Source organism: Dryobates pubescens, chromosome Z (genome assembly GCF_014839835.1).
Source record: "Dryobates pubescens isolate bDryPub1 chromosome Z, bDryPub1.pri, whole genome shotgun sequence".
Classification (NCBI taxonomy): Eukaryota; Metazoa; Chordata; class Aves; order Piciformes; family Picidae; genus Dryobates; species Dryobates pubescens.
In genome coordinates, this window is record NC_071657.1 from 835,073 (window position 1) to 860,370 (window position 25,298).

The following is a 25,298-nucleotide window of genomic DNA, read 5'->3' on the forward strand; positions in this document are numbered from 1 at the left end:
TCCCTTCCCTTCCCTTCCCTTCCCTTCCCTTCCCTTCCCTTCCCTTCCCTTCCCTTCCCTTCCCTTCCCTTCCCTTCCCTTCCCTTCCCTTCCCTTCCCTTCCCTTCCCTTCCCTTCCCTTCCCTTCCCTTCCCTCCTTCCCCTCCCCTCCCCTCCCCTCCCCTCCCCTCCCCTCCCCTCCCCTCCCCTCCCCTCCCCTCCCCTCTGCTGCATGAAGCATGTGAAGTCTGTGATGCACTGGTGGGTAGGAGCTGCTGCTGGGGGTAAGCCATGGTGGATGAAAGCTCTGTGTGTGTGTTGTAGAAAGTGCCTGCAGAACCACAGTGAGCCATGGGCTGTGAGGAGATTGTGTGTGAGTGTGGAGTAAAGCTTGCTTAAAGATTTCTCTTTGACATGGAGTGGGAGTACAGGCAGGTCTGACAGCACCAGAGGTGTCTTCTCAATCTGTTATTTATTGGTTTGCTTCTTCCATGGGCCATGCTGGCCCAGCCAGCATGGGTTTAGGAAGGGCAGGTCCTGCCTCTCCAACCTGATCTCCTTCTATGCCCAGCTGACTGCCTGGTGGATGTGGGGCAGGCTGTGGATGTGGTCTGCCTGGACCTCAGCAAGGCCTTTGACACCGTCCCCCACAGCAAACTCCTGGCCAAGCTGTCAGCCCCTGGCTTGGATGGGAGCACACTGAGCTGGGTTAGGAACTGGCTGGAGGCTGAGCCCAGAGAGTGGTGGTGAATGGTGCCACAGCCAGCTGGCAGCCAGGCACCAGTGGTGTGCCCCAGGGATCAGTGCTGGGCCCTGTGCTCTTTAACATCTTCACTGATGATCTGGACGAGGGCATCGAGTCCATCATCAGTAGATTTGCAGATGACACCAAGCTGGGGGCAGGAGTTGATCTGCTGGAGGGCAGAGAGGCTCTGCAGAGGGACCTGGACAGGCTGGGCAGATGGGCAGAGGCCAAGGGCAGGAGACTGAACACATCCAAGTGCCAGGTGCTGCACATTGGCCACAACAACCCCAGGCAGAGCTACAGGCTGGGGTCAGAGTGGCTGAGAGCAGCCAGGCAGAGAGGGACCTGGGGGTGCTGGTTGATGGTAGGCTGAACATGAGCCAGCAGTGTGCCCAGGGGGCCAAGAAGGCCAATGGCATCCTGGCCTGCATCAAGAGCAGTGTGGCCAGCAGGAGCAGGGAGGTCATTGTGCCCTGTGCTCTGAACTGGTTAGGCCACACCTTGAGTCCTGTGTCCAGTTCTGGGCCCCTCAGTTTAGGAAGGAGGTTGACTTGCTGGAAGGTGTCCAGAAAAGAGCAACAAAGTTGGTGAGGGGCTTGGAACACAGCCCTGTGAGGAGAGGCTGAGGGAGCTGGGGTTGCTTAGCCTGGAGAAGAGGAGGCTCAGGGGAGACCTTCTTGCTCTCTGCAACTCCCTGAAGGGAGGTTGTAGCCAGGTGGGAGTTGGTCTCTTCTCCCAGGCAAGCAGCACCAGAACAAGAGGACACACTCTGAAGCTGTGCCAGAGGAGGTTTAGGCTGGAGGTTAGGAAGAAGTTCTACACAGAGAGTGATTGGCCATTGGGATGTGCTGTCCAGGGAGGTGGTGGAGTCACCATCCCTGGAGGTATTCAGAAGGAGGCTTGACAGGGTGCTTGGTGCCATGGGTTAGTTGATCAGAGGCTGTTGGATGATAGGTTGGACACAATGATCTTGAAGGTCTCTTCCAACCTGGTTAATTCTATTCTATTCTATTCTATTCTATTCTATTCTATTCTATTCTATTCTATTCTATTCTATTCTATTCTATTCTATTCTATTCCATTCCATTCCATTCCATTCCATTCCATTCCATTCCATTCCATTCCATTCCATTCCATTCCATTCCATTCCATTCTCGAGAGATCTCCTGGAAATGTATCTCAAGTTGGTTTTGGTTGTTGGGCTCCCCCTGCCCCACCATGATGCAGCAAAAATCTCTGTGGGATACCTGGATAAGAGGCTTTTCGCTTGCAGCAGGGGGCACAGAGATGTGGTGTTACTGATCATTTTGGCCTCCAATATTTGCTGTTGCTTAAAAAGAGTAGTGAGGCTTAAAACCAGGAGATGAAGCGTTTGAGATGGTGAGGAGAGCAGGCTGTGATCCCAGCATGGAGCAAATGCTGCTGCAGTCTCTCACACAGGTTTACATCATGGCCACAGAGAAGTGGCAGACTGAGAGAGAGGTTCACAGAGTCCTAGGATGGCTTAGGGTGGAAGGCACCTCAGAGATCATCTGCTCTAACTCTCCCTGCCAGGGCAGGGACTCCTCTCAGCCAGACTCAGCTGCTCAAGGCCTCACCCAGCCTGGCCTTGGACACCCCCAGGGAGGAGGCAGCCACAGCCTCCCAGGGCAGCCTGTTCCAGAGTCTCACCTCCCTCATACTGCAGAACTTGTTCCTCAGCTCCAGCCTAACCCTGCTGTCCCTCAGCTTCAAACCATTCCCCCTTGTCCAATTGGTGGACACCCTCCAGCCAAGTCTCTCTGCAGCCTTCCTGCAGGAGCCCTTCAGGTATTGGAAGGCAGCTCTAAGGTCTCCCCAGAGTCTTCCCTTTTCCAGGCTGAACTCCCCCAGCTCCCTCAGCCTGTGCTCACAGCAGAGCTGCTCCAGCCCTTGGATCATCTCTGTGGCCTCCTCTGGCCTCCCTCCAGCAGCTCTGTGTCCTTCTTCTGCTGGGGACAGCAGAACTGGAGGCAGGGTTGGAGGTGGGGTCTCAGCAGAGCAGAGTTCCTGGTTTCTGGGTGTTTCTGGGCCTGTGTGAATGACTTTTTGAGCTAGCTTAGGCATGTTGGCCACGCTCACTGAGGGTGGGTGCTGAAATGGAAGCACCTCTGCTCTTGTCCTGTTGTCACCAGTAAGCCTCAGTGCCCACCTGGTTGTGCCTACTCAGCCCAGTGGCACCCAACCACACAACCACACTGATGAGGTTGCTTAAGGTGCAAGATAACTTCTGAGGCTGCCTAGGTTTAACCTCAACATCCATCCCAGGACACCTGGGTGGTAAATGAGGGTTTTGCCTGGGCATCAGCTATAGTGTGAAGCCTGGCTCTGGAGGTCAGGGGTTGTGAAGGACCCTGGGGCTCCTTTTGACTCTGAAGGTCCAAAATCAGCCATAAAATGGAATCATTGACTTGTTTGTGTTAGGAAGGGCCTTTAAGATCATTGAGTCCAACCATCAACCCAACACTGCCAGGTCACCACTGCACCATGTCCCTCAGCACCACAGCTACACAGATTTGAAAGCTCTGAAGGGATTTTGCCACTGCCCTGGGCCGCCTGGTTCAAGGCTTAGCTGATCTTTCAGTGAAGAAATTGTTCCTCATGTCCAAACTAAACATCCCCTGGCACAAGGTGAGGGCAGGGGGCCTCCTCTTGTCCTGTCTCTTGATTGCCTGGGGGAAGAGACCAACCCTCAGCTCACCCCAACCTCTTCTTAGGGGGTTGTAGAGAGCCAGAAGGTCTCTCCTCAGCCTCCTTTTCTCCAGGCTAAACAGCCCTGGGTCCCTCAGCTGCTCTTCAGAATGCTTATGCTCTAGACCCTCTGTCAGCTTCATTGCCCTTACATAGAATACATAGAATACATAGAATACATAGAATGAACCAGGTTGGAAGAGACCTTCAAGATCACCGCGTCCAACCCATCACCAATCCAACACCGCCCAAACAACTAACCCACGGCACCAAGCACCCCATCAAGCCTCCTCCTGAAAACCTCCAGTGATGGCGACTCCACCACCTCCCCAGGCAGCCCATTCCAATGGGCAATCACTCTCTCTGTGTAGAACTTTTTCCTAACATCCAGCCTGAACCTCCCCTGGTGCAGCCTGAGACTGTGTCCTCTTGTTCTGGTACTGGTTGCCTGGGAGAAGAGACCAACATCCGTCTGTCTACAACCTCCCTTCAGGTAGTTGTAGAGAGCAATAAGGTCACCCCTGAGTCTCCTCTTCTCCAGGCTAAGCAACCCCAGCTCCCTCAGCCTCTCCTCCCAGGGCTGTGTTCCAAACCCCTCACCAACTTTGTTGCTCTTCTCTGGACTCATTCCAGCAAGTCAACCTCCTTCCTAACCTGAGGAGCCCAGAACTGGACACAGGACTCAAGGTGTGGCCTAACCAGTGCAGTGTACAGGGGCAGAATGACCTCCCTGCTCCTGCTGGCCACACTGTTCCTGATGCAGGCCAGGATGCCATTGGCCCTCTTAGCTGCCTGGGCACACTGCAGGCTCATGTTCAGTCTACCATCAACCAGCACCCCCAGGTCCCTTCTCTGGACACACTCAATGTCCTTCTTGTAGGGCAGTTTCAGATGTAATTCAGCCATGTAAAGGAAAACTAATTGGTACTCCTCTTAAAAGAGAAATGAGAATAAACTGAGTCATGACCTAGGTCTGTTGAGCCTGCAGAAGAGCAGACTGAGAGGGCACCGTGTCAATGCTCACCAATATCCAAAGAGTGGGGATCAAAAGGCTGGGGCCAGGCTCTGCTCAGTGGTGCTCATGGACAGGACAAGGGGCAGTGGGCACAAACTGGAACCCAGGAGGTTCCATCTGAGCAGGAGGAGAAAGTTGTTTGTGGTGAGGGTGCTGGAGGGCTGGAGCAGGCTGCCCAGAGAGGTTGTGGAGTGTCCTGCTGTGGAGAGCTTCCAAGCCCCCCTGGGCACTGTGCTGCTGGGCAAGCTGCTGTGGGTGCCCACACTTTAGCAGGGAGGTTGGACTGGGTGATCTCCAGAGGTCCCTTCCCCCTCCCCCTACTGTGACATTCTGTGATCTCATGACAGACCATTTCTGTGGCAGCCAGGTTTCCCCCATTCCAAGTGTGGAAAGGTGTCATAAATGGAAGTCTGCCAGGAAAAAAAAGATGCAGTGGTAGCTCAGAATTGTAACTGTGGAGCTGTCCTAGTCCCATCAGCCACTGCCACCCTTGGATGCATCTTGCAGAGTGATGTGCAGCAGCATCAGGCTGTTAAGCATCTGCTCCATTCAGGCTGGGTAAGCTCATGTTGTGCTGGGGGGACCAGGGTGGACATCAACCTTCTGACCCAGTCAGCATTTTCACACAGTCACAGAACTGTCAGGGTTGGAAGGGACCTCAAGGCTCAGCCAGTTCCAACCCCCCTGCCATGGCCAGGGACACCTCACACCACAGCAGGTTGCTCACAGCCACCTCCAGCCTGGCTGCAAACACCTCCAGGCAGGAGGCTTCCACCACCTCCCTGGGCAGCCTGTGCCAGGCTCTCACCACCCTCCTGGGCAACAACTTCTTCCTCACAGCCAATCTCAATCTCCCCACTTCTAGTTCTGCTCCATCCCCCCCAGTCCTATCCCTCCCTGACACCCTCAAAAGTCCCTCCCCAGCTTTCCTGTAGCCCCCTTCAGATTCTGGAAGGCCACAATGAGGTCTCCCTGGAGCCTTCTCCTCTGCAGCCTGCACAACCCCAACTCCCTCAGTCTGTGCTCACAGCAGAGCAGCTCCAGCCCTCTGCTCCTCCTCCTGGCCCTTCTGTGGCCATGTTCCATTCCCTGTTTCTTTTCCCCAGTGCTCCAGCCAGCAGCAGAGCTACTGACAGCTTCCAGGTCCCAGGGGCTTTGTGGTGGGGAGGGGAGGAAGGGGGAAACCAAAACCATTTTTACTTACAGCTAATGAAAAAGCTTGCAGGAGGCTAGGAAGGGCTGGGGACCTTCTGGTGGTGACATGAGTCCCCAAAAAGTGCAGATTACAGTGATTTTAAAGGTTAGCAGCAGGCTGGTGTGGAATGCACAGTAGGCTGTTTTTCTCATTATTTTCCTGGTGCTTGGGAAATGTGTTTGTGCATCTTAATGATCTTTCTGAGCCTTTCTTGCTGACTTGCTCCTATCTGGTTTGCAGCCAGCAGAAGCTGGTGCTGAGAGTCAGTTCTGGGTGGGGTGAGGAGGCTGCCCACCTCCCGGGCTCCTCCATCCCTCCCTGGGGCTAAGCCTGCTCCCACTATGGGCACAGCTTAATGGTTCTGGCCTGAAGGCAGGCATGGATTGGGGGAATGCCTGATAGCAGCACAGGCTGGGGATGAAGGGCTGGAGAGCAGCCCTGTGGAGAAGGTCTTGGGGTTGCTGGGGGTGCAGAGCTGGCCATCAGCTGGCACCAAGTGCTGCCAGCCCAGAGCCAGCCCTGTGCTGGGCTGATCCCCAGCAGTGTGGGCAGCAGGGGCAGGGAGGGGATTCTGCCCCTCTGCTGGGCTCTGCTCACACCCCCCCTGCAGTGCTGGGGCAGCTCTGGAGTGCTCAGCACAGACAGGGAGCTGCTGGAGCAGGGCCAGAGGAGGCCACAGCAATGCTGGCAGGGCTGGAAGGGCTCTGCTGGGAGGCTCCAGGCTGAGAGAGTTGGGCTTGGGCAGCCTGGAGAAGAGAAGGCTCCAGGGAGACCTTCTGGTGGCCTTGTAGTGCTTGAAGGGGGCTGGAAGCAAGCTGGGGACAGAGTTTTTCTGAGGTCCTGTTGTGAGAGGCCAAGGGGTGATGGTTTGAAGTGCAAGAGGGAGCTGGAGAGTGGAGAGAAGGCAGAAATGTTTGAGGCTGAGGGTGGTGAGAGCCTGTGCCAGGCTGCCCAGAGAGGTGGGAGCTGCCCCATCCCTGGCAGCACCCTAGATGAGCTTGTTTGGTCTGTGAGCAACCTGCCCTGGTTGGGGTTGTCCCTGCTGACTGCAGAGGGGTTGGACTGGATGATCTGTAGAGTTTCCCTCCCACCCAAGCCAGTCTGTGGTTCTATAAGCCTTGTTTTAAGGAGGGGCAATTGCATGTGAAGCTCTTTACAGTGGCTTCAGATCCTGTGATCTCTTCTTCTGGTGCCAGCATTTGGACTCTATGGAATTTCAGCTTTGTGTTGTCCTGAAATAACTTTGCAACAGCAAGGATGTTGAAATGGTGTAATGCTGGCACTGTGAGTCATTATCCATTCCTTTTGCTCCTGGGACTTAAAGCCTGGTGTGGGGAAGGTGTGAAAATATCTGAAGTGGTCCTGGGTGTGTAACACAGGATAGAAAAATCACAGAATGGTAGAGGTTGGAAGGGACCTCCAGAGATCATTGAGGTCAATTCCCCTGCCACAAGCAGCATCACCCAGGGCAGTCTGCACAAAAATGCATCCAGGTGGGGTTGGAAAGTGTCCAGAGAAGGACACTCCACAACCTCTCTGGGCAGCCTGCTCCAGCCCTCCAGCACCCTCACACCAAAGAAGTTTCTCCTCATGTTGAGGTGAAACCTTCTCTGTTCCAGGTTGTCTCCATGGCTCCTTGGCTTATTGCTGAGCACCACCCACAAGAGCTTGGCCCCCTCCCCTTGCCCCCCACCCCTCAGCTATTGATAGGCATTGATCAGATGCCTCTCAGCCTTCTCCTCTCCAGACTCAACAGCCCCAGGGCTCTCAGCCTCTCTCCACAGGGGAGATGCTCAAGTCCCCTCAGCATCCTCCTGGCTCTCCCTTGGACTCACTCCAGCAGGTCTCTGTCTCTCTTGACCTGGAGAGCCCAGAACTGTGCACAATACTCCAGGTGTGGCCTCAGCAGGGCAGAGTAGAGGGGAAGGGGTGCAGTAAGCTCACAGTCTGCACCCATGCTGTGGAGCAGTTGCTCAAATCCCACACCCACCACAGCTGTGCCCTGGTTGACCTTGCTTTGTGTGTGTGTGTAGTGGTTGGAAAGGAAAGGCTCTGCTTTCCCTCCCCCACTGAGAAAGAGACCAGGGCTAAACCCAGTCGGAGAAATGAGAGTATATTTTACAAGGAAACAGATTCTGTGTAACACAACAAACACAGGGATTTTACAATATATACAGGAGTATACAGCAAATGAACTCAACCAGAAACCAGACCCCCCACAGAGGGGGCTTCCCCCTGTGCCCCCTTCACCCCCCTACCTCCCTTCTCCCCCAAAGAGGTAGAAGAAAAGAGATGTGGACGGTTAACAGGGCAGGAAAGGAAGAAAGGCCTGGCACAGGGAGTTAGTTAGTTCTTATCTCTTGGCAAGAAGCCCAGAAGCAGATCCAGCCGAAAGGGACAGCGAAGGAAGGAAGACTGAGAGAAAGTTCCCAGCTCCCCTGGGTCCAATCTCACCTCCCACCTCCTTGGCCAATGAAATTCATTTAGACTACCAAAATATTGTATAAACATTTATCCAGTGTGCCCCTTCCTTAAAGGCACAGCCTCAAAGGGTCACAGTGTGGAAGAGGCTTCATCGCTGCAGGGAGTGGTTACAGTCCCTTACCAAGGTTATGCTTTGTCCATTGGGAAGGAAACCAAAGCTTAAAGGAGGTGGGGACCCTTCAGGGATGGGGGACAGGGCATGCTGTGGAAAACTACTGCTAGCTGATGTGTTTCTTCTCTTTCTCCTCTCCTAGCATGTGCTGAAGACTTCTTCTACACTTCTCAGGGAGGTGACACGTCCATCGACGGCATGGATGATGCTCATGACTTTGAGAAGACCAGGCATGCCTTCACCCTGCTTGGTAAGGGCTTGCTCTGCCTGGAGCCTCCCCAGCAGGGTCTCTCCCAAATGTTTGAAGTGTTTTGCCTACATTATCTGTCCCTCCTGACAGATTAAGGGGTGCAAAGCCAGGTTGCTGCTGGCCTTAGGTGGTTTTACCTTGTTCTTTAGTGTGAGCTGCAGCAGTGATTCTTGCAGCTGCCAGCAGAGCAGCAGTGAAAGGCAGGAAGATGGTGAATTTAGAAGATAAATAAAGGAGAGGGTTCTGTTCCTCTGCTGGGCTCTGCTCAGACCCCCCCTGCAGTGCTGGGGCAGCTCTGGAGTGCTCAGCACAGGCAGGGAGCTGTTGGAGCAGGGCCAGAGGAGGCCACAGCGATGCTGGCAGGGCTGGAAGGGCTCTGCTGGGAGGCTGCAGGCTGAGAGAGTTGGCCTTGGGCAGCCTGGAGAAGAGAAGGCTCCAGGGAGAACTTCTGGTGGCCTTGCAGTGCTTCCAGGAGCCTAAAAGCAAGCTGGGGACAGAGTTTTTCTCAGGGCCTGTTGTGGCAAAGGGTGATAGTTTGAAAATAAAAGGAGATTGAGAGTGGAGGGAAGGAGGAAGGTGAGGGTGGTGAGAGCCTGTGCCAGGCTGCCCAGTGAGGTGGGAGATGTCCCATCCCTGGCAGCATTGCAGGTGAGGCTGTCTGGAGCTGTGAGCAGCCTGCTCTGGCTGCAGATGTCCCTGCTGACTGCAGGGGGGTTGGAGTAGATGACCTTTAAAGGTCCCTTCCAACCCAACCCAATACAAACAAACCATTCAGGAGTCAATGCTGTGCTGCAGCTGGGAGTTGCTGTTTCTCACACAAGCAGGACAGGAGGTGTGACTCCACAATACAAACTGTGTTTGGGTTGTGGCTGATGCAGTTTCTGAGGCCATCATCATATTGCATAGAGGTTCTGGTTCCTGGAATACCGAGCTGGAAGCAGCCCTGCCATGCCCTGCATGCTGCACAGTCTGCTGCTGCTCCAACCTCCTGTGCATGCTGCAGCTGAGCAGTGCTGTATCCTTGCTGCAGCAGCAACTCTTTGAAAGGGAAACCCATTTTTGAAGGGGGAAACTTTCCCAGTTTCTTATTGTTTATCAGAAACCACATGTGTTAGCCTGGCAAGTCTCAGTGCACCTCCATCACGTTTACTGTGCTGGGAGAGGAGCTCGTGGTGATCACAGGTGAAGTGCTCCTGAGCTACTCTGTCACTGTGCTGGCAGTGAGCAGAGAGACTCATTTCAGGTGTGATAACTGCAAATGTTTCTCCCATATTGGTCCTCTTTGTGTTCCAGGTGGGCTCAGTCCCTCTTTCTTAGGGGTGATAGTTGGGCCCCTGCCCTCCTCCTGCCCCTGCCTTCCTCCTGCCCCTGCCCCTGCCCTCCTCCTCCTCCTGCCCCTGCCCCTTCCTTCCTCCTGCCCCTGCCCCTTCCTTCCTCCTGCCCCTGCCTTCCTCCTGCCCCTGCCTTCCTCCTGCCCCTGCCCTCCTCCTGCCCCTGCCCTCCTCCTGCCCCTGCCTTCCTCCTGCCCCTGCCCTCCTCCTGCCCCTGCCCTCCTCCTGCCCCTTCCTTCCTCCTGCCCCTGCCCTCCTCCTGCCCCTGCCCTCCTCCTGCCCCTGCCTTCCTCCTGCCCCTGCCCCTGCCCTCCTCCTGCCCCTGCCCCTTCCTTCCTCCTGCCCCTTCCTTCCTCCTGCCCCTTCCTTCCTCCTGCCCCTGCCCTCCTCCTGCTCAGCCTGTGTGTCTTTTCTAACTATTAACTACCCCAAAACACCCACTGGTTGCTCCAAGCTTGCCCATGGGACTGTGATCCCCAGAGAACTCTCTCCTCATGTCCTTGACACATGCAGGCTCTCTTTGGACCCCTTCTCTGCCCCCTCAGCACCCCCTGTGTCCTTGCTGGTCCCTTTGAAGCACTACATGACCTTCTTCCTCCACTGCCAGTTTGATGATGGTTTCCTGCTCTTCACAAGCTTCCTCTGGCTCTGTCTTCCCTCACTTCCCTTCAGTGGATTTCAGCTCTGTCTGCTTCTGTTCAGGGCCTGGTGAAATGCCTGCTACCCTTCCTAGCCTTGCCTTTTTCATGTGTGATGAGGAGAAGTCAGATTTATCTGCAAATCCCCACCCTAGCCAGGCTTAACTCCAATTAAGAGTGCCAAGTACCAGCAGAGCACTGCTCCTTTTGGTAACCTTGAAACATTTCTCACTGTGCTGATAACAGAAAAGTCCCCAGAGAGGGAGAGGAGAGCTCTTGATAATTCAAAAGCCAGCAGGTGATGTCTGAGACCTTGGGTGGATAATTAGGACACCAGCACTGAACAGAAAAAGGGACACAGGAGCCCAGTTGGGATGTCAGACTGCAAGATGTGGCAGGAAGGCCATGTGCAGCAGAGCTGCTGCTGGGAGTGCTTGCAAGAGCCTGTGGGAAAAAATAACATCAAGTGATAACATCTTACAGCCCCAGTGAAGATCCACAGCACCTAGCTCCTGGTGGGGCACTGGGGAGCACAAGGCAGAGCTGCACAGCACCTCCCTGCTGACCCTGCCGCGGCAGCAGGCTGGAGGCTTTAACTCCCACTTCCCGTGGTGGGGCCCTGGCAAGAGGTGGTGATTTATCTGCTTGGGTTGTCAGCAGGGTCTGCTGGCTGAGCTGTGAGCACAGAGGAGTGACTCCTTCTCCTGCAAAAGCTGCAGAGGCTCTGTAGCTCTGTGCCCGTGTGATTGTTGCACAACCCTTTGGGCTGTTGGAAGACAGCTTTAGGATCATCAGGTCCAATCCTTAGCCCAGCACTGCCAGCTCACCACTACACTATGGGCCTCAGCACCACAGCTACACAGCTTTGAAACCCCTCCTGGGATGGAGACTTCACCACTGCCCTCAGCAGCCAGGCCTTGATTAGCTTTTTTTGGGAGGAAATTGTGCCTCATATCCAACCAAAGCCTCCCCTGGCACAGCTTGGGGCCATGGCCTCTTACCCTGTCATTTATTCCTTGGGAGAAGAGGCCACCTGGCTTCAGCCTCCTTCCAGGGAACTGTAGAGAGCCAGAAGGTCTCCCCTCAGCCTCCTCTTCTCCAGACTAAACACCCCCAGGTCCAGCAGCTGCTCCTCACCAGCCCTCTTCTCCAGAGCTTCCCCCAGCAGCTGCTCTTCTCCAGAGCTTCCCCCAGCTTGGTTGCCCTTCTCTGGACCTGTTCCAGCTCCCCAATGTCCTTCTTGAAGGGCCCAAAACAGAACCCAGAATTCAAACTGTAGCCTCACCAGAGCTGAACTCAGGGGGACAATCCCTGCCCTGCTCCTGCTGGCCACACTATGGCTGCTCCAGGCCAGGCTGCTGGTGGCTTTCTTGGCCACCTGGGCACCCCCTGGCTCATCTTCAGCTGCTGTCAGCCAACTCCCCCAGGTGCTTTTCCACCAGGCATTTCCAGCCACTCTGCCCCAAGCCTGGAGCCTTCATGGGTTGTTGTGACCCAGGTGCAGGACCCAGCCTTTGGCCTTGTTGAACCTCATCCCCTTGGCCTTGGCACATTAATGCAGCCTGGCCAGACCTCTCTGCAGAGCTTCCCCAGATCAACACTCCTGCCCAGTTTGCTGTCATCTGTACATGTACTGAGGGTTCCTCAGTCCTCTCATGCAGCTCACTGATAAAGATGTTGCACAGAGCTGTCCCCAGCACTGAGCCCTGGGGGAGCACCACTGGTGCCCAGCCACCAGCTGGAGTTAACTCCATTCACCAGAGCTCTCTGGGCCTGGCCATCACCCACTGAATCATCCACCCACCCAAGCCATGAGCAGCCAGGTTCTGCAGGAGGATGCTGTGAGAAAGTGTCACAGGCTTTAGAACAGAACAGAATTAACCAGGTTGAAAGAGACCTTTGAGATCATGGAGTCCAACCTCTCACCCAACACCATCTGATCAACTCAACTATGGCACCAAGTGCCTCATCCAGGCTCTTCCTAAACACCTCCAGGGATGGGGACTCCACCACCTCCCTGGGCAGCACATCCCAATGGCCAATCTCTCTTTCCATGAAGAATTTCTTCCTCACCTCCAGCCTAAATCTCCCCTGGCACAGCTTGAGACTGTGTCCTCTTGTTCTGGTACTTGGGAGAAGAGACCAACCCCCACCTGGCTACAACCTCCCTTCAGGGAGTTGTACACAGCAAGAAGGTCTCCCCTGAGCCTCCTCCTCTCCAGGCTAAGCAACCCCAGCTCCCTCAGCCTCTCCTCACAGGGCTGTGCTCCAGACCCCTCCCCAGCTTTGTTGCCCTTCTCTGGACACCTTCCAGCAGCTCAACCTCTTTCCTAACCTGCGGAGCCCAGAACTGGACACAGGACTCCAGGTGTGGCCTGAGCAGTGCAGAGCACAGGGCACAATGACCTCCCTGCTCCTGCTGGCCACACTCTTCTGCTGCAGGCCAGGATGCCATTGGCCTTCTTGGCCCCCTGGGCACACTGCTGGCTCATGCTTAGGCATCTGTCAACCAGCACCCCCAGGTCCCTCTCTGCCTGGCTGCTCTCAGCCACTCTGACCCCAGCCTGTAGCTCTGCATGGGGTGGATGTGACCAAGGCACCCAGCGCCAGAACAAGAGGACACAGTCTCAAGCTGTGCCAGGGGAGGTTTAGGCTGGATGTTAGGAAGAAGTTCTTCTCAGCAAGAGAGATTGGCCCTGGGAATGTGCTGCCCAGGGAGGTGGTGGAGTCCTCATCCCTGGAGGTGTTCAAGAGGGGATTGGACCTGGCACTTGGTGCCATGGTCTAGTAGTCATGAGGTGTCGGCTGACAGGTTGGACTTGATGATCCTTGAGGTCTCTTCCAACCTTATTGATTGTATGATTTCTGAGCCATTGCTCAGAACCTCACCCAGTGCCAAGGGAGAGGTTTGATGCCTCTAGAAACCAGGAGCCTGGGAAGGAAATCAAACACCAGAAATGAACACCCAGACCTGCAGGCTTTTAGGGTGGTTTTTTTGTTCCTGCTTTGACCATCAGCTGTCAATTCTGCCTGCAGGGGTGAAGGAGTCTCATCAGACCACCCTTTTTAGGATCATTGCTGCCATTCTGCACCTGGGGAACGTGGAAATCAAAGCGGAACGAGACGGCGATGCCTGCAGCGTGCTGGTAGGTCGCCAGCAAGGGTGGGCTGTGCAGGGGGCTGTGTGCTCTCAGGAATCAGGTTGGAGGAGACCTTTCAGACCATCAAGTCTAACCACTAACCCAGCACTGCCTGGCCACCACTACACCCTGTCCCTCAGCACCACATCTCCACAGCTCTGAAATGCCTGCCAGACACAAATCCAGGCTGGGCAGGGACTGGCTGGAAAGCAGCCCTGAGGAGAGAGGCTTGGGGGTGCTGGGGGAGGAGAAGCTCACCAGGAGCTCTCAGAGTGCACTTGCAGCCCAGAGAGCCAACCAGAGCCTGGGCTGCAGCAAGAGAAGTGTGGCCATCAGGGCCAGGGAGGTGATTCTCCCCCTCTGCTCAGCTCTGGGGAGACCCCACCTGGAGTACTGCCTCCAGCTCTGGAGCCCCTATTGCAAGAGGGATCTGGAGGTGCTGGAAGGTGTCCAGAGAAGGGCCAGGAGGATGAGCAGAGGGCTGCAGCACCTCTCCTGTGAGGACAGACTGAAGGAGTTGGGGCTGTTCAGTCTGGAGAAGAGAAAGCTCCAAGGTGACCTCAATTGTGGCCTTCCAGGATCTGAAGGGGGCTCCAAAAAGGCTGGGGAGGGACTGCTCAGGATCTCAGGTAGTGCTAGGACTAGGGGGAATGGAATGAAGCTGGAGGTGGGGAGATTGAGGCTGGAGGTGAGGAGGAAGTTCTTCCCCATGAGAGTGGTGAAGCCCTGGAATGGGTTGTCCAGGGAGGTGGTTGGGGCCCTGTCCCTGGAGGTGTTTCAGCCCAGGCTGGATGAGGCTCTGGCCAGGCTGAGGACACCCCAGTGTGGGGTGTCCCTGCCCATGGCAGGGGGGTTGGAACTGGCTGATCCTGGTGGTCCCTTCCAACCCTGACTGATTCTATGATACTATGGAGACTGCTCTGGGCAACATCTTCCAGGGCACCCCTTTGGGGAAAGCAAATGTTCCTCATGTCCAGCCTGGACTTCCTCTGCACAATTTGAGGCCATTTCCTCTTGCCCTGTCACTTGTTCCTTGGGAGAAAAGACTCAACCCCCTCTTGGCTACAACCTCCTTTCAGGGAGCTGCAGAGAGTGAGGTGTCCCTGAAGCAATGTCCCCACGTGTTGCTGCTATGAAGCTCATCCTTTGTAGGAGAACCTTTTCCTCCAGGTTTTCCTTGAGGGCACCTGGTAGCTAGTCCTGGTAGCTTTTCTTTTGCTCTCTGGAAGATGATGTGTCTCTTTTTCCCTCCTCTCTACCCAGCCCATCAGCAGGGTGATTCAGTGGTTGATGACTTCCTTAAGTCCCAGCCCCTCTTTAACTGCTTTCCTCAAAGACTTGTCAGACAGATCTGGGGGAGAGGGGGGAACAGTGAGTCCCACCCAGCTAAAGGTGTGATGCTCTACAACCAGGTTGCTACAAGCAGAGCCATTACTCTTATTACTCAGCACTGGTTAGGCCACACCTGGAGTCCTGTGTCCAGTTCTGAGCCCCTCAGGTTAGGAAAGAGGTTGAGCTGCTGGAAAGTGTCCAGAGAAGGGCAACAAAGCTGGGGAGGGGTCTGGAGCACAGCCCTGTGAGGAGAGGCTGAGGGAGCTGGGGTTGCTTAGCCTGCAGAAGAGGAGGCTCAGGGGAGACCTTCTTGACTCTCTGCAGCTCCCTGAAGGGAGGTTGTAGCCAGGTGGGGGTTGGTCTCTTCTCCCAGGCAAGCAGCACCAGAACAAGAGGACACAGTCTCAAGCTGTGCCAGGGGAGGTTTAGGCTGGAGGTGAGGAAGAAATTCTTCCCAGCAGGAGAGATTGGCCATTGGGATGTGCTGCCCAGGGAGGTGGTGGAGTCCCCATGCCTGGAGGTGTTCAAGAGGGGATTGGATGTGGCACTTGGTGCTATGGTCTGGTCATGAGGTCTGTGGTGACAGGTTGGACTCGATGATCTCTGAGGTCTCTTCCAACCTTGGTGATTCTGTGATTACTTTAATGTGGCCAATCCCATATCTGAAGGAGCACCACACACAGCTAATTACCAACAACAAATAACAGTAAAAATGCCTTAGTGGTGTGGTTTTATTCCCTCTGATTCTTTGTTTGTTCAGGAGAGGGGTAGAAAAAAGCAGCTGATGATATAGAAAACACCATCCTGTCCATTATCTGTGAGCCCCAGCCTGGGTTGTTTGCTCCTCATTAGAATATTAAAATGGGTTGTGTGCACACGTTTTTGGTGGTACCCTTGAGATAAAGTGATGTGTAATTAGTAGATACTGGGGGTAATTTGCTTGATTTTTGGCAACACAGGCTGCTCTGATAACACTGAGTTCTGTAATGGAGGTCATACTTAATTACCTTCAGATGGAATTGTGTGGTACTAAATCAATCCTCTTGTGACCTGGTCAAAAAGTTCTCCTAGTGGTGAAGCATCCTAGAGGTGCATTTTGTGGCCTTGGAGTTAGTGTCATGAAGAAACACAACCCAGGCTTAAACTTAAAGCCTGGGCAAGGAGCTTGTAGCTGCAGCTCAAGGAGGAGTAAAGGAGGGTGGTGAGACACTGGAACAGGTTGTGGATGCCTCCTTCCCTGGAGGTGTTCAAGGCCAGGCTGGATGAGGCTTTGAGCAGCCTGAGCTAGCAGGAGGTGTTCCCTCCTCGTGGCAGGGGGTTGGATCTAGATGGATCATGAAGGTCCCTTCCAACCCAACCCATTCTGTGAGTCTGTGAAAGTGCAGAGTCACTTTGCTGTCAGCAGCCTCTGTGGAAATCTGCTCTGTGTGGGCAATCAAGCCCTTAAGGACAGCCAGAGCAGAGCTAAGCTGTGGTTGTGTGTTCCACCATTCAGAGCTCCATGAGCTGTGTCATCCATGTCCTTGAAGACTAGATGAAGTGCTCAGTGCTTTTCTGTTTCCTGTCAAGCACAGAGAACCACAGTTATTTCCCTGGAGAGCAGGACATGCTGCTCAGTTCTTGCACTGATCTGGAAAGCCTCCCCTGCTGCTCTGTCCCAGTGAGGTCAAGTCTGCAGTGTGCAGTTCTGGGCTCCCCAGTTCCAGTGAGACAGGGAACTGCTGGAGAGAGCCCAGTGGGGGCCATGGAGATACTGAGGGGCCCTGGAGCATCTCTCTGAGGAGCAAAGGCTGAGAACCCTGGGGCTGTTTAGCCTGGAGAAGAGCAGCCCCAGAGGGGATCTGAGCAATGCTCAGCAAGAGATAAAGGCTGGGGGGCAAGAGGCTGGGGCCAGGCTCTGCTCAGTGGTGCCCAGGGACAGCACAAGGGGCAAGGGGCACAAAGTGGGACCCAGGAGGTTGCAGTTGAGCAGGAGGAGAAAGTTGTTTGTTGTGAGGGTGCTGGAGGGCTGGAGCAGGCTGCCCAGAGAGGTTGTGTGGAGAGCTTCCAACCTCCCCTGTGCATTGTGCTGCTGGGCAAGCTGCTGTGGGTGCCCTGCTGGGGCAGGGGGGGTTGGACTGGGTGAGCTCCAGAGCTCCCACACCGTGCTGTGATTCTGTGAACCTGCTGTGTTAAAACTCCTTGTGTTCCAGAGTGTCACCAGCCTGCTGGCTTGACATCTTGTTCCCCCTCCACAGAGCGAGGACAAGAGCCTGAACCACTTCTGCGTCCTGCTGGGCGTGGAGCTCAGCCAGATGCAGCACTGGCTGTGCCACCGCAAGCTCGTCACCGCCGCCGAGACCTACGTGAAGAGCATGTCTGTGCAGCAGGTGGTCAACGCCAGGAGCGCCCTGGCCAAGCACATCTATGCCCAGCTCTTCTCCTGGATCGTGCAGCACATCAACAAGGCCCTGCACACCGGCGGCAAGCAGCACTCCTTCATCGGCGTCCTCGACATCTACGGGTAGGCAGCGGCTGCTGCTGGCCAGCCTGCTCCCTAGGCCCTGCCTGCTTGCAGCTCCTGGTGTAGGGAAGATGTTGAGAGGCTGGAAGGTGTCCAGAGGAGGGCAACAAAGCTGGGGAGGGGTCTGGAGCACAGCCCTGGGAGGAGAGGCTGAGGGAGCTGGGGTTGCTTAGCCTGCAGAAGAGGAGGCTCAGGGGAGACCTTATTGCTCTCTGCAACTCCCTGAAGGGAGGTTGTAGCCAGGTGGGGGTTGGGCTCTTCTCCCAGGCAAGCAGCACCAGAACAAGAGGACACAGTCTCAAGCTGTGCCAGGGGAGGTTTAGGCTGGAGGTGAAGAAGAAATTCTTCCTAGAAAGAGAGATTGGCCATTGGGATGTGCTGCCCAGGGAGGTGGTGGAGTCACCATCCCTGGAGGTGTTTGGGAGGAGGCTGGATGAGGCTCTTGGTGCCATGGTTGAGTTGATCAGATGGTGTTGGGTGACAGGTTGGACTCCATGATTTCTGAGGTCTCTTCCAACCTGGTTAATGCCATCATAGTATATCCAGGAGCCAGTCCCTGACCTGGTGCAGCTCCTGAGGTTGCTCATCCCCAAATCCCATGTGATGGCAGACTCCTCATAAGCTCTGCCAGCTCTAGGTGAATCTGAAGTGCAGAATGAGACCCTGCCACGTGGCTCTGGGTCAGCTGCAAGAAGCTTTTGTGGCTCTTAAATGAGCTCCTGGAATTGGATCTCAAGTGTCAAACCTCTTGTGGGGTTTCTGCAGCTACTGCTGTTTGGGGTGCTGCTTTTAACATCTGCTGGGCAGCCACAGCAGCAGAAAGGGTGACAGGAGCCCAGTGCCTGCCCATCTGCCTCAGAAAACTGCTGCCATACTCGAGGTTTTCAGGAACACTTGCACCAAGTAGGGTGCCAGCACGATCCTCTTTGTTTTGGGGTGCTAGTGGGATGGCTTGAGGTGGAGAGGTTGCCCTCAGAGGTTTGCATGTGTCTGGGCTTCCCTTGGTAACGTAGCATAAGACCTGGGACATCTTCAATCATTATCTGGGAGTGGCAGAGCCTGATGTGAGGACTGTGAGGTAGAAAAAGCTGCTCCTGATCATTATCTCCACGGACAGAGACTTCTGCAGGCTGGGAGGTGATGAATAAAGCTCTGAGAGGGAGCTGCCTGGACAGTAGTGGGTCACTGCAGAAAATTGGATGTCTGAGGAAACCAGACACTGGGCTTTCAGAAGTCAGGCTCAGAGGAGACTTGAGGATAACGCTCATGAAAGATTAAACTGGGCTTGAAAACCTGTTAGTGTGGAAGGGGGGGAAAAGAAACACCCAAGCCAAGCCTCCCCGAGCCGCCGGTCTGCGCGTCACGTCCAGCGCCTGGGCAAGGAGGATGCTCTGACAGCACTGCTGTCACCAGGGAGCACAGCACCTTGCCTGTGTCACAGGGACCTGCAGCTCCTTCCTGCTGAGGGAGGGGGAAGGGTATCACAGTCTGACAGTATAACTGAGGTTGGAAGAGACCCCAAGGATCATCGAGTCCAACCTGTCTCCACAGACCTCATGGCACCAAGTGCCACATCCAATCCCCTCTGGAACACCTCCAGGGACGGTGACTCCACCACCTCCCTGGGCAGCACATCCCAATGACGAACGACTCGCTCGGGGAAGAACTTTCTCCTCACCTCCAGCCTAAACCTCCCCTGGCACAGCTTGAGACTCTGTCCTCTTGTTCTGGTGCTGCTTGCCTGGGAGAAGAGACCAACTCCCTCCTGTCTACAATTACCTTTCAGGTGGTTGTAGAGGGCAATAAGGTCACCCCTGAGCCTCCTCTTCTCCAGGCTAAGCAACCCCAGCTCCCTCAGCCTCTCCTCACAGGGCTGTGCTCAAGGCCTCTCCCCAGCCTTGTTGCCCTTCTCTGGACACCTTCAAGTGTCTCAATGTCCTTTCTAACCTGAGAGGCCCAGAAGTGGACACAGGACTCAAGGTGTGGCCTAACCAATGCAGAGTACAGGGGCACAATGACCTCCCTGCTCCTGCTGGCCACACTCTTCCTGCTGCAGGCCAGGATGCCATTGGCCCTCTTGGCCCCCTGGGCACACTGCTGGCTCATGTTTAGGCAGCTGTCAATCATCACCCCCAGGTCCCTCTCTGTTTGGCAGCTCTCAGCCACTCTGACCCCAGCCTGTAGCTCTGCCTGGGGTTGCTGTGGCCAAAGTGCAGCCCCTGGCACTTGGACTTGTTGAATGCCATCCTGTTGGCCTCTGTCCATGCTGCAGGCTGTAATGCTTGTGTGTGTCTGGTCCCATCAAGAGAACATAAATCCCTTCCAGAAGGGCTGTTGCAGGCTGAATGCTGAGTAATTAACAAGCACACAATTGTTCTGGTTGGAAGAGGTCTCTGTGGTCAAGTCCAACCACTAACCCAGCACTGCCAGGTCACCACTGACCCATGGCCCTTAGCTACACAGCCACACAGCTTTGAAACCCCCTCCAGGGATGGGGACTCCACCACAGCCCTGGGCAGCCTCTACCAGGGCTTGACAACCACCTTCCATCTAAAAAATTGTTCCTCATTTCCAACCTAAACCTCCCCTGGTGCAGCTTGAGGCCATTTCCTCTTGTCCTATCCCTTGTTCCTTGGGAGAAGAGACCAAGCCCCACCTGGCTCCATCCTCTCTTCAGGGAGCTGTAGAGAGCTAGAAGGTCTCCCCTCAGACTCCTTTTCTCCAGGAGGAGAATTCAGGGACCTTGAATACTAAGTTGGAAAGGCAGGAAGTTTACAAGCAGCCTTCACTACACATCTTGTCATCTAAGAGCACCTCTGCTCTGGCAGTTCTGTGGGAGGACTGTCTCCATGGGTGGGATTTCTAAGGATGAGATCCAGATGAAGTGTGCAGAGGCTGTGGGGGTTGTCTCCTCTTTCTCTGCTGCTCAACTCTCTGTCCTTAGTTCTCTCTTGAGCTGAGGTGAGAGGCTGCAGTATTAAAGAACCATTTTTGTATTCATGTCCAGAGAAGGGCAATGAAGCTGGTGAAGGAGAACAGGTCTGGTGAGGAGCAGCTGAGGGAGCTGGGGTTGTTTAGCCTGGGGACAAGGAGGCTGAGGGGAGACCTTCTGGCTCTCTACAGCTCCCTTCAAGGAGGATGGAGCCAAGTGGGGTTTGGCCTCTTCTCCCAAGAAGCAAGTGACAGGATGACAAGAAACAGCCCCCAGTTGTGTCAGGGGAGGTTTAGGTTGGACATTAGAAGGAATGTCTTCCTCAGAGGGGTTGTTAAGGCCTGTCCCAGGCTGCCCAGGGAGTGGTGGAGTCCCCATCCCTGGAGGGGTTTCAGAGCTGTGTAGATGTGATGCTGAGGGCCATGGCTCAGTGGTGCCCTGGCAGTGCTGGGTTTGTGGTTGGACTTGATGACCTTAAATTAAAAAAACATCTGGGGAGGGGTCTGGAGCACAGCCCTGTGAGGAGAGGCTGAGGGAGCTGGGGCTGCTTAGCCTGCAGAAGAGGAGGCTCAGGGGAGACCTCATTGCTCTCTCCAACTCCCTACAGGGAGGTTGCAGCCAGGTGGGGGTTGGTCTCTTCTCCCAGGCAACAGAAGAAGAGGACACAGTCTCAAGCTTTGTAAGGGGAAGTTTAGGCTTGATCTTAACAAGTTCTTCAAAGAGTTACTGCCCACTGGGATGGGCTGCACAGGGAGGTGTTGGGGTCAGTGTCCCTGGAGGTGTTTAAGAGGAGACTGAATGAGCTGGCCAAGCCGCTCTCCATCATTTTCCTCCAGCCCTGGCTCACTGGAGAGGTCCCAGGTGACTGAAACTGGCCAATGTGGTCCCCATCCACAAGAAGGGACAGATGGAGGAACCTGGAAACTCCAGGCCTGGCAGCCTGACCTCAGTGCCAGGGAAAGTGATGGAACAGATTATCCTGGAGGCAATAACTGTGCACCTGAAGGATGGCCAAGGGCTCAGGCCCAGCCAGCATGGATTTAGGAAGGGCAGGTCCTGCCTCTCCAACCTGATCTCCTTCTATGATCAGGTGACTGCCTGGTGGATGTGGGGAGGCTGTGGATGTGGTCTGCCTGGACTGCAGCAAGGCCTTTGACACAAAGTTGGTGAGGGGCTTGGAGCACAGCCCTGTGAGGAGAGGCTGAGGGAGCTGGGGTTGCTTAGCCTGCAGAAGAGGAGGCTCAGGGGAGACCTTCTTGCTCTCTCCAACTCCCTGAAGGGAGGTTGTAGCCAGGTGGGGGTTGGTCTCTTCTCCCAGGCAAGCAGCACCAGAACAAGAGGACACAGTCTCAGGCTGCACCAGGGGAGGTTTAGGCTGGAGGTTAGGAAGAAGTTCTACACAGAGAGAGTGATTGCCCATTGGAATGGGCTGCCTGGGGAGGTGGTGGAGTCACCATCCCTGGAGGTGTTCAGGAGGAGACTTGATGGGGTGCTTGGTGCCGTGGGTTAGTTGATCAGGTGGTGTTGGATGATAGGTTGGACACGATCATCATGAAGGTCTCTTCCAACCTATTCTATTCTATTCTATTCTATTCTATTCTATTCTATTCTATTCTATTCTATTCTATTCTATTCTATTCTATTCCATTCCATTCCATTCCATTCCATTCCATTCCATTCCATTCCATTCCATTCCATTCCATTCCATTCCATTCCTCTTCCAACCAGGATGATTCTGTGATGGAAAATCTCTCCTCTGCTGCAGCAGCAGCAGCAGTGCTGGAGTCCATCAGAAGAGTGTACCCACGTGGATTCCCGGCCTTGGAGAGGGGAGTGTGTGTTCCCTGTCTTGCCATGTGAAGGGAAGTGTGAATGCCCAGGCAGCCAGCTGTGTGCTGGACTTATTTATGAACCTTAAATATTTCAGCATAAACCCCAGAGCTGCAGCAGGTCTAGGAGGTATCAGCCATGCAGCAAAATAAGGAAGAGGAGAAAGGCCAAAGCACAGCTTTAGCCTCTAGTGTGAGGTGTCCCTGCCCCTGGCAGGGGGCTTGGAGCTGGCTGATTCTTGTGCTCCCTTCCAGCCCTGACAATTCTGTGAGCTTATGATTCCTGACACCTGCTCACAAGAGCTGTCCCTGAGCTGGGATGTGCCTTCCTGGGATCCCTGGGTGGGATCAAGTGCTGAACAGCCCTTGCAGGACCTCCTGGCAAGGGCATGTGTGTAGCTGGTGACCAAGCCACTCCCTCAGTTAGCAAATTTAGCTGACAGGATCCCCTTAATTAGCAACTTAATGATGTTTCCCTTGGAGGTGATGTGGTTCAGCTGCTTTACCCTCAGTCAGCACTTGCTGAGAGGGTTCATAAATCTCATCTGGTGTCTTTGAAGTGAAAAAAAAAGGAGTTGCTATTCCCATATCTTCTCCTCCTGTACCCTACCCCTCTTCTGTTGTGTTTTCCCACCTAGCTTGCTTTGCCTCTCCAGTGTGCATTAAAGCTTTTCTTGCTCCATTGCTCTGCTGATGAGCCTGCAGGCATTGGTATTTCCAGGGAGTCCTGGGAAAGTCATGGCCCTGGAGTGGTAAAGGCTGAAGGTGCTGATCTGCACAGGACAATGGGCATGCCACCAAGATCAAGCACAGAGAGAGTTCTCCAAGGGCACATTCAACACTGAGGCTCTGGCCAGATGTTTAATGTAAACATTCCTTCTGCCCAGACACCTGGCTTTGTTGTGCCAAGCACTGTAAAGCTCGGTTGCTGGGATGGAGGAAGGATCTGGAGGTGCTGGAAGGTGTCCAGAGCAGGGCCATGAGGATGAGCAGAGGGCTGGAGCTGCTCTGCTATGAGGACAGAGTGAGGGAGTTGGGGTTGTGCAGGCTGGAGAGGAGAAGGCTCCCAGGAGACCTCATTGTGGCCTTGCAGGATCTGCAGGGGGCTCCAAGGAAGCTGGGAGGGACTCTTGAGGGTGTCAGGGAGGGATAGGGCTGGGGGGGATGGAGCAAAACTGGAAATGGGGAGATTGAGATTGGCTGTGAGGAAGAAGTTGTTCCCCATGAGGGTGGTGAGAGCCTGGCACAGGTTGCCCAGGGAGGTGGTGGAAGCCTCCTGCCTGGAGGTGTTTGCAGCCAGGCTGGAGGTGGCTGTGAGCAACCTGCTGCGGTGTGAGGTGTCCCTGCCCAGGGGGCTTGGAACTGGCTGAGCCTTGAGGTCCTTTCCAACCCTAACAATTCCATGATTCTCTGATTCTCTGCTTGGCACAGGCTGCATGAGCTCCAGAGGCAATGCCCACCCTGGGCAGGTTGAGGGGGAGCAGTCCCAGGTTGCCTGAGCACAGAAATTGCTTCTCTTTCCCATTCTCCTTTTGCTGTTGTGTTTTCACATCACCCTTCCCCAGGGCCTCAGGGATGTTGTGTAGTGAAGGCATTACCACCCAGCAATGCCTCAAGAGTAGCTGCATCACCCCAGCTTGCTTCTAGGCTCCTGGAAGCACTGCAAGGCCACCAGAAGGTCTCCCTGGAGCCTTCTCTCCTCCAGGCTGCCCAAGGCCAACTCTCTGAGGCTGGAGCCTCCCAGCAGAGCCCTTCCAGCCCTGCCAGCATCGCTGTGGCCTCCTCTGGCCCTGCTCCAGCAGCTCCCTGCCTGTGCTGAGCACTGCAGAGCTGCCCCAGCACTGCAGGGGGGGTGTGAGCAGAGCCCAGCAGAGGGGCAGAATCCCCTCCCTGCCCCTGCTGCCCAGGGGATCAGCCCAGCACAGGGCTGGCTCTGGGCTGTAGTAGAGCTTTCTTTGGTACCATGAGGCTGCTGTCCCAGCTCCTCCAGCACCCATTGTCCTGGCAATTATTTCATTGCCCCTTTATCATCCCAGCATCTTCTTCCTTAAGCACAGAGAGCCTTTCCTCTTCCTCTGATAGTTTAATCCTTAACAGTCATGTGTCAAAGACTTCTTTCTTCCCCCCTGTTTCCATGTTCCAACAGTGTCTTAAAAATAGAACTACAGCTATCATAATTCCCTGTGGTAGCTGAAAAATGTTCCCTTTGTGAAGAACAAGCCTGGCTCTGTAGGTGTGGTGTGCTTCAGCCCTGGGGGCTCCACTGGTTCTCTGCTGCTTGCCTGGAGTTTGTGTTACTAAAGCTGCATACTTTTTCTGTTGTCATTGTGACTAGGAGGCCTCTTTTGACCTTGTTCTAGGGATCTGTTTCGGTGGGGAGAGCTTGGGAAGGCCAGGGATCTCCTAGACCAGCACCAAGCTCCTTCTAGGGAAGATGTTGGAAGCACCATTTCTCCCTCTGCCTTCCTGAAGTCATTTCCTGACATGCATCTGATTTTGGTGCTGTCAGGAATGTGATACAGAGACTGTAATTATGAATTTAATATCTTCTTTCTCTGCTCTGTTGAGCTGCATTGAAAGTATCATGTTGGATCTTCTAAGGCAGCAGTGATTGTTTCTCCATCAGCATGCTCCATGCTCTTTAACATCTTCATTGATGATCTGGATGAGGGCATTGAGTCCATCATCAGTAAATCTGCAGATGACAGCAAGCTGGGGGCAGGAGTTGATCTGCTGGAGGGTAGAGAGGCTCTGCAGAGGGACCTGGACAGGCTGGGCAGATGGGCAGGGGCCAAGGGCAGGAGATTGAACAAATCCAAGTGCCAGGTTCTGCACATTGGCCACAGCAACCCCAGGCAGTGCTACAGGCTGGGGTCAGAGTGGCTGAGAGCAGCCAGGCAGAGAGGGACCTGGGGGTGCTGGTTGATAGTAGGCTGAACATGAGCCTGCAGTGTGCCCAGGGGGCCAAGAAGGCCAATGACATCCTGGCCTGCAGCAGGAAGAGTGTGGCCAGCAGGAGCAGGGAGGTCATTCTGCCCCTGTACACTGCACTGGTTAGGCCACACCTCGAGTCCTGTGTCCAGTTCTGGGCCCCTCAGTTTAGG

General features: G+C 54.8%; 1 protein-coding gene across 1 annotated transcript in view; it reads left to right on the plus strand.

Moving 5' to 3' along the window:
• MYO5B (myosin VB) overlaps positions 1 to 25,298 on the plus strand; it is a 255,509-nt gene that overhangs the window by 83,973 nt on the left and 146,238 nt on the right. Inside the window, exons 9-11 of the mRNA XM_054178698.1 lie at positions 8,382 to 8,489; positions 13,495 to 13,604; positions 17,168 to 17,433. Of these exons, the coding sequence (XP_054034673.1) occupies positions 8,382 to 8,489; positions 13,495 to 13,604; positions 17,168 to 17,433 (484 nt within the window). The remainder of the gene's footprint in view (positions 1 to 8,381; positions 8,490 to 13,494; positions 13,605 to 17,167; positions 17,434 to 25,298) is intronic.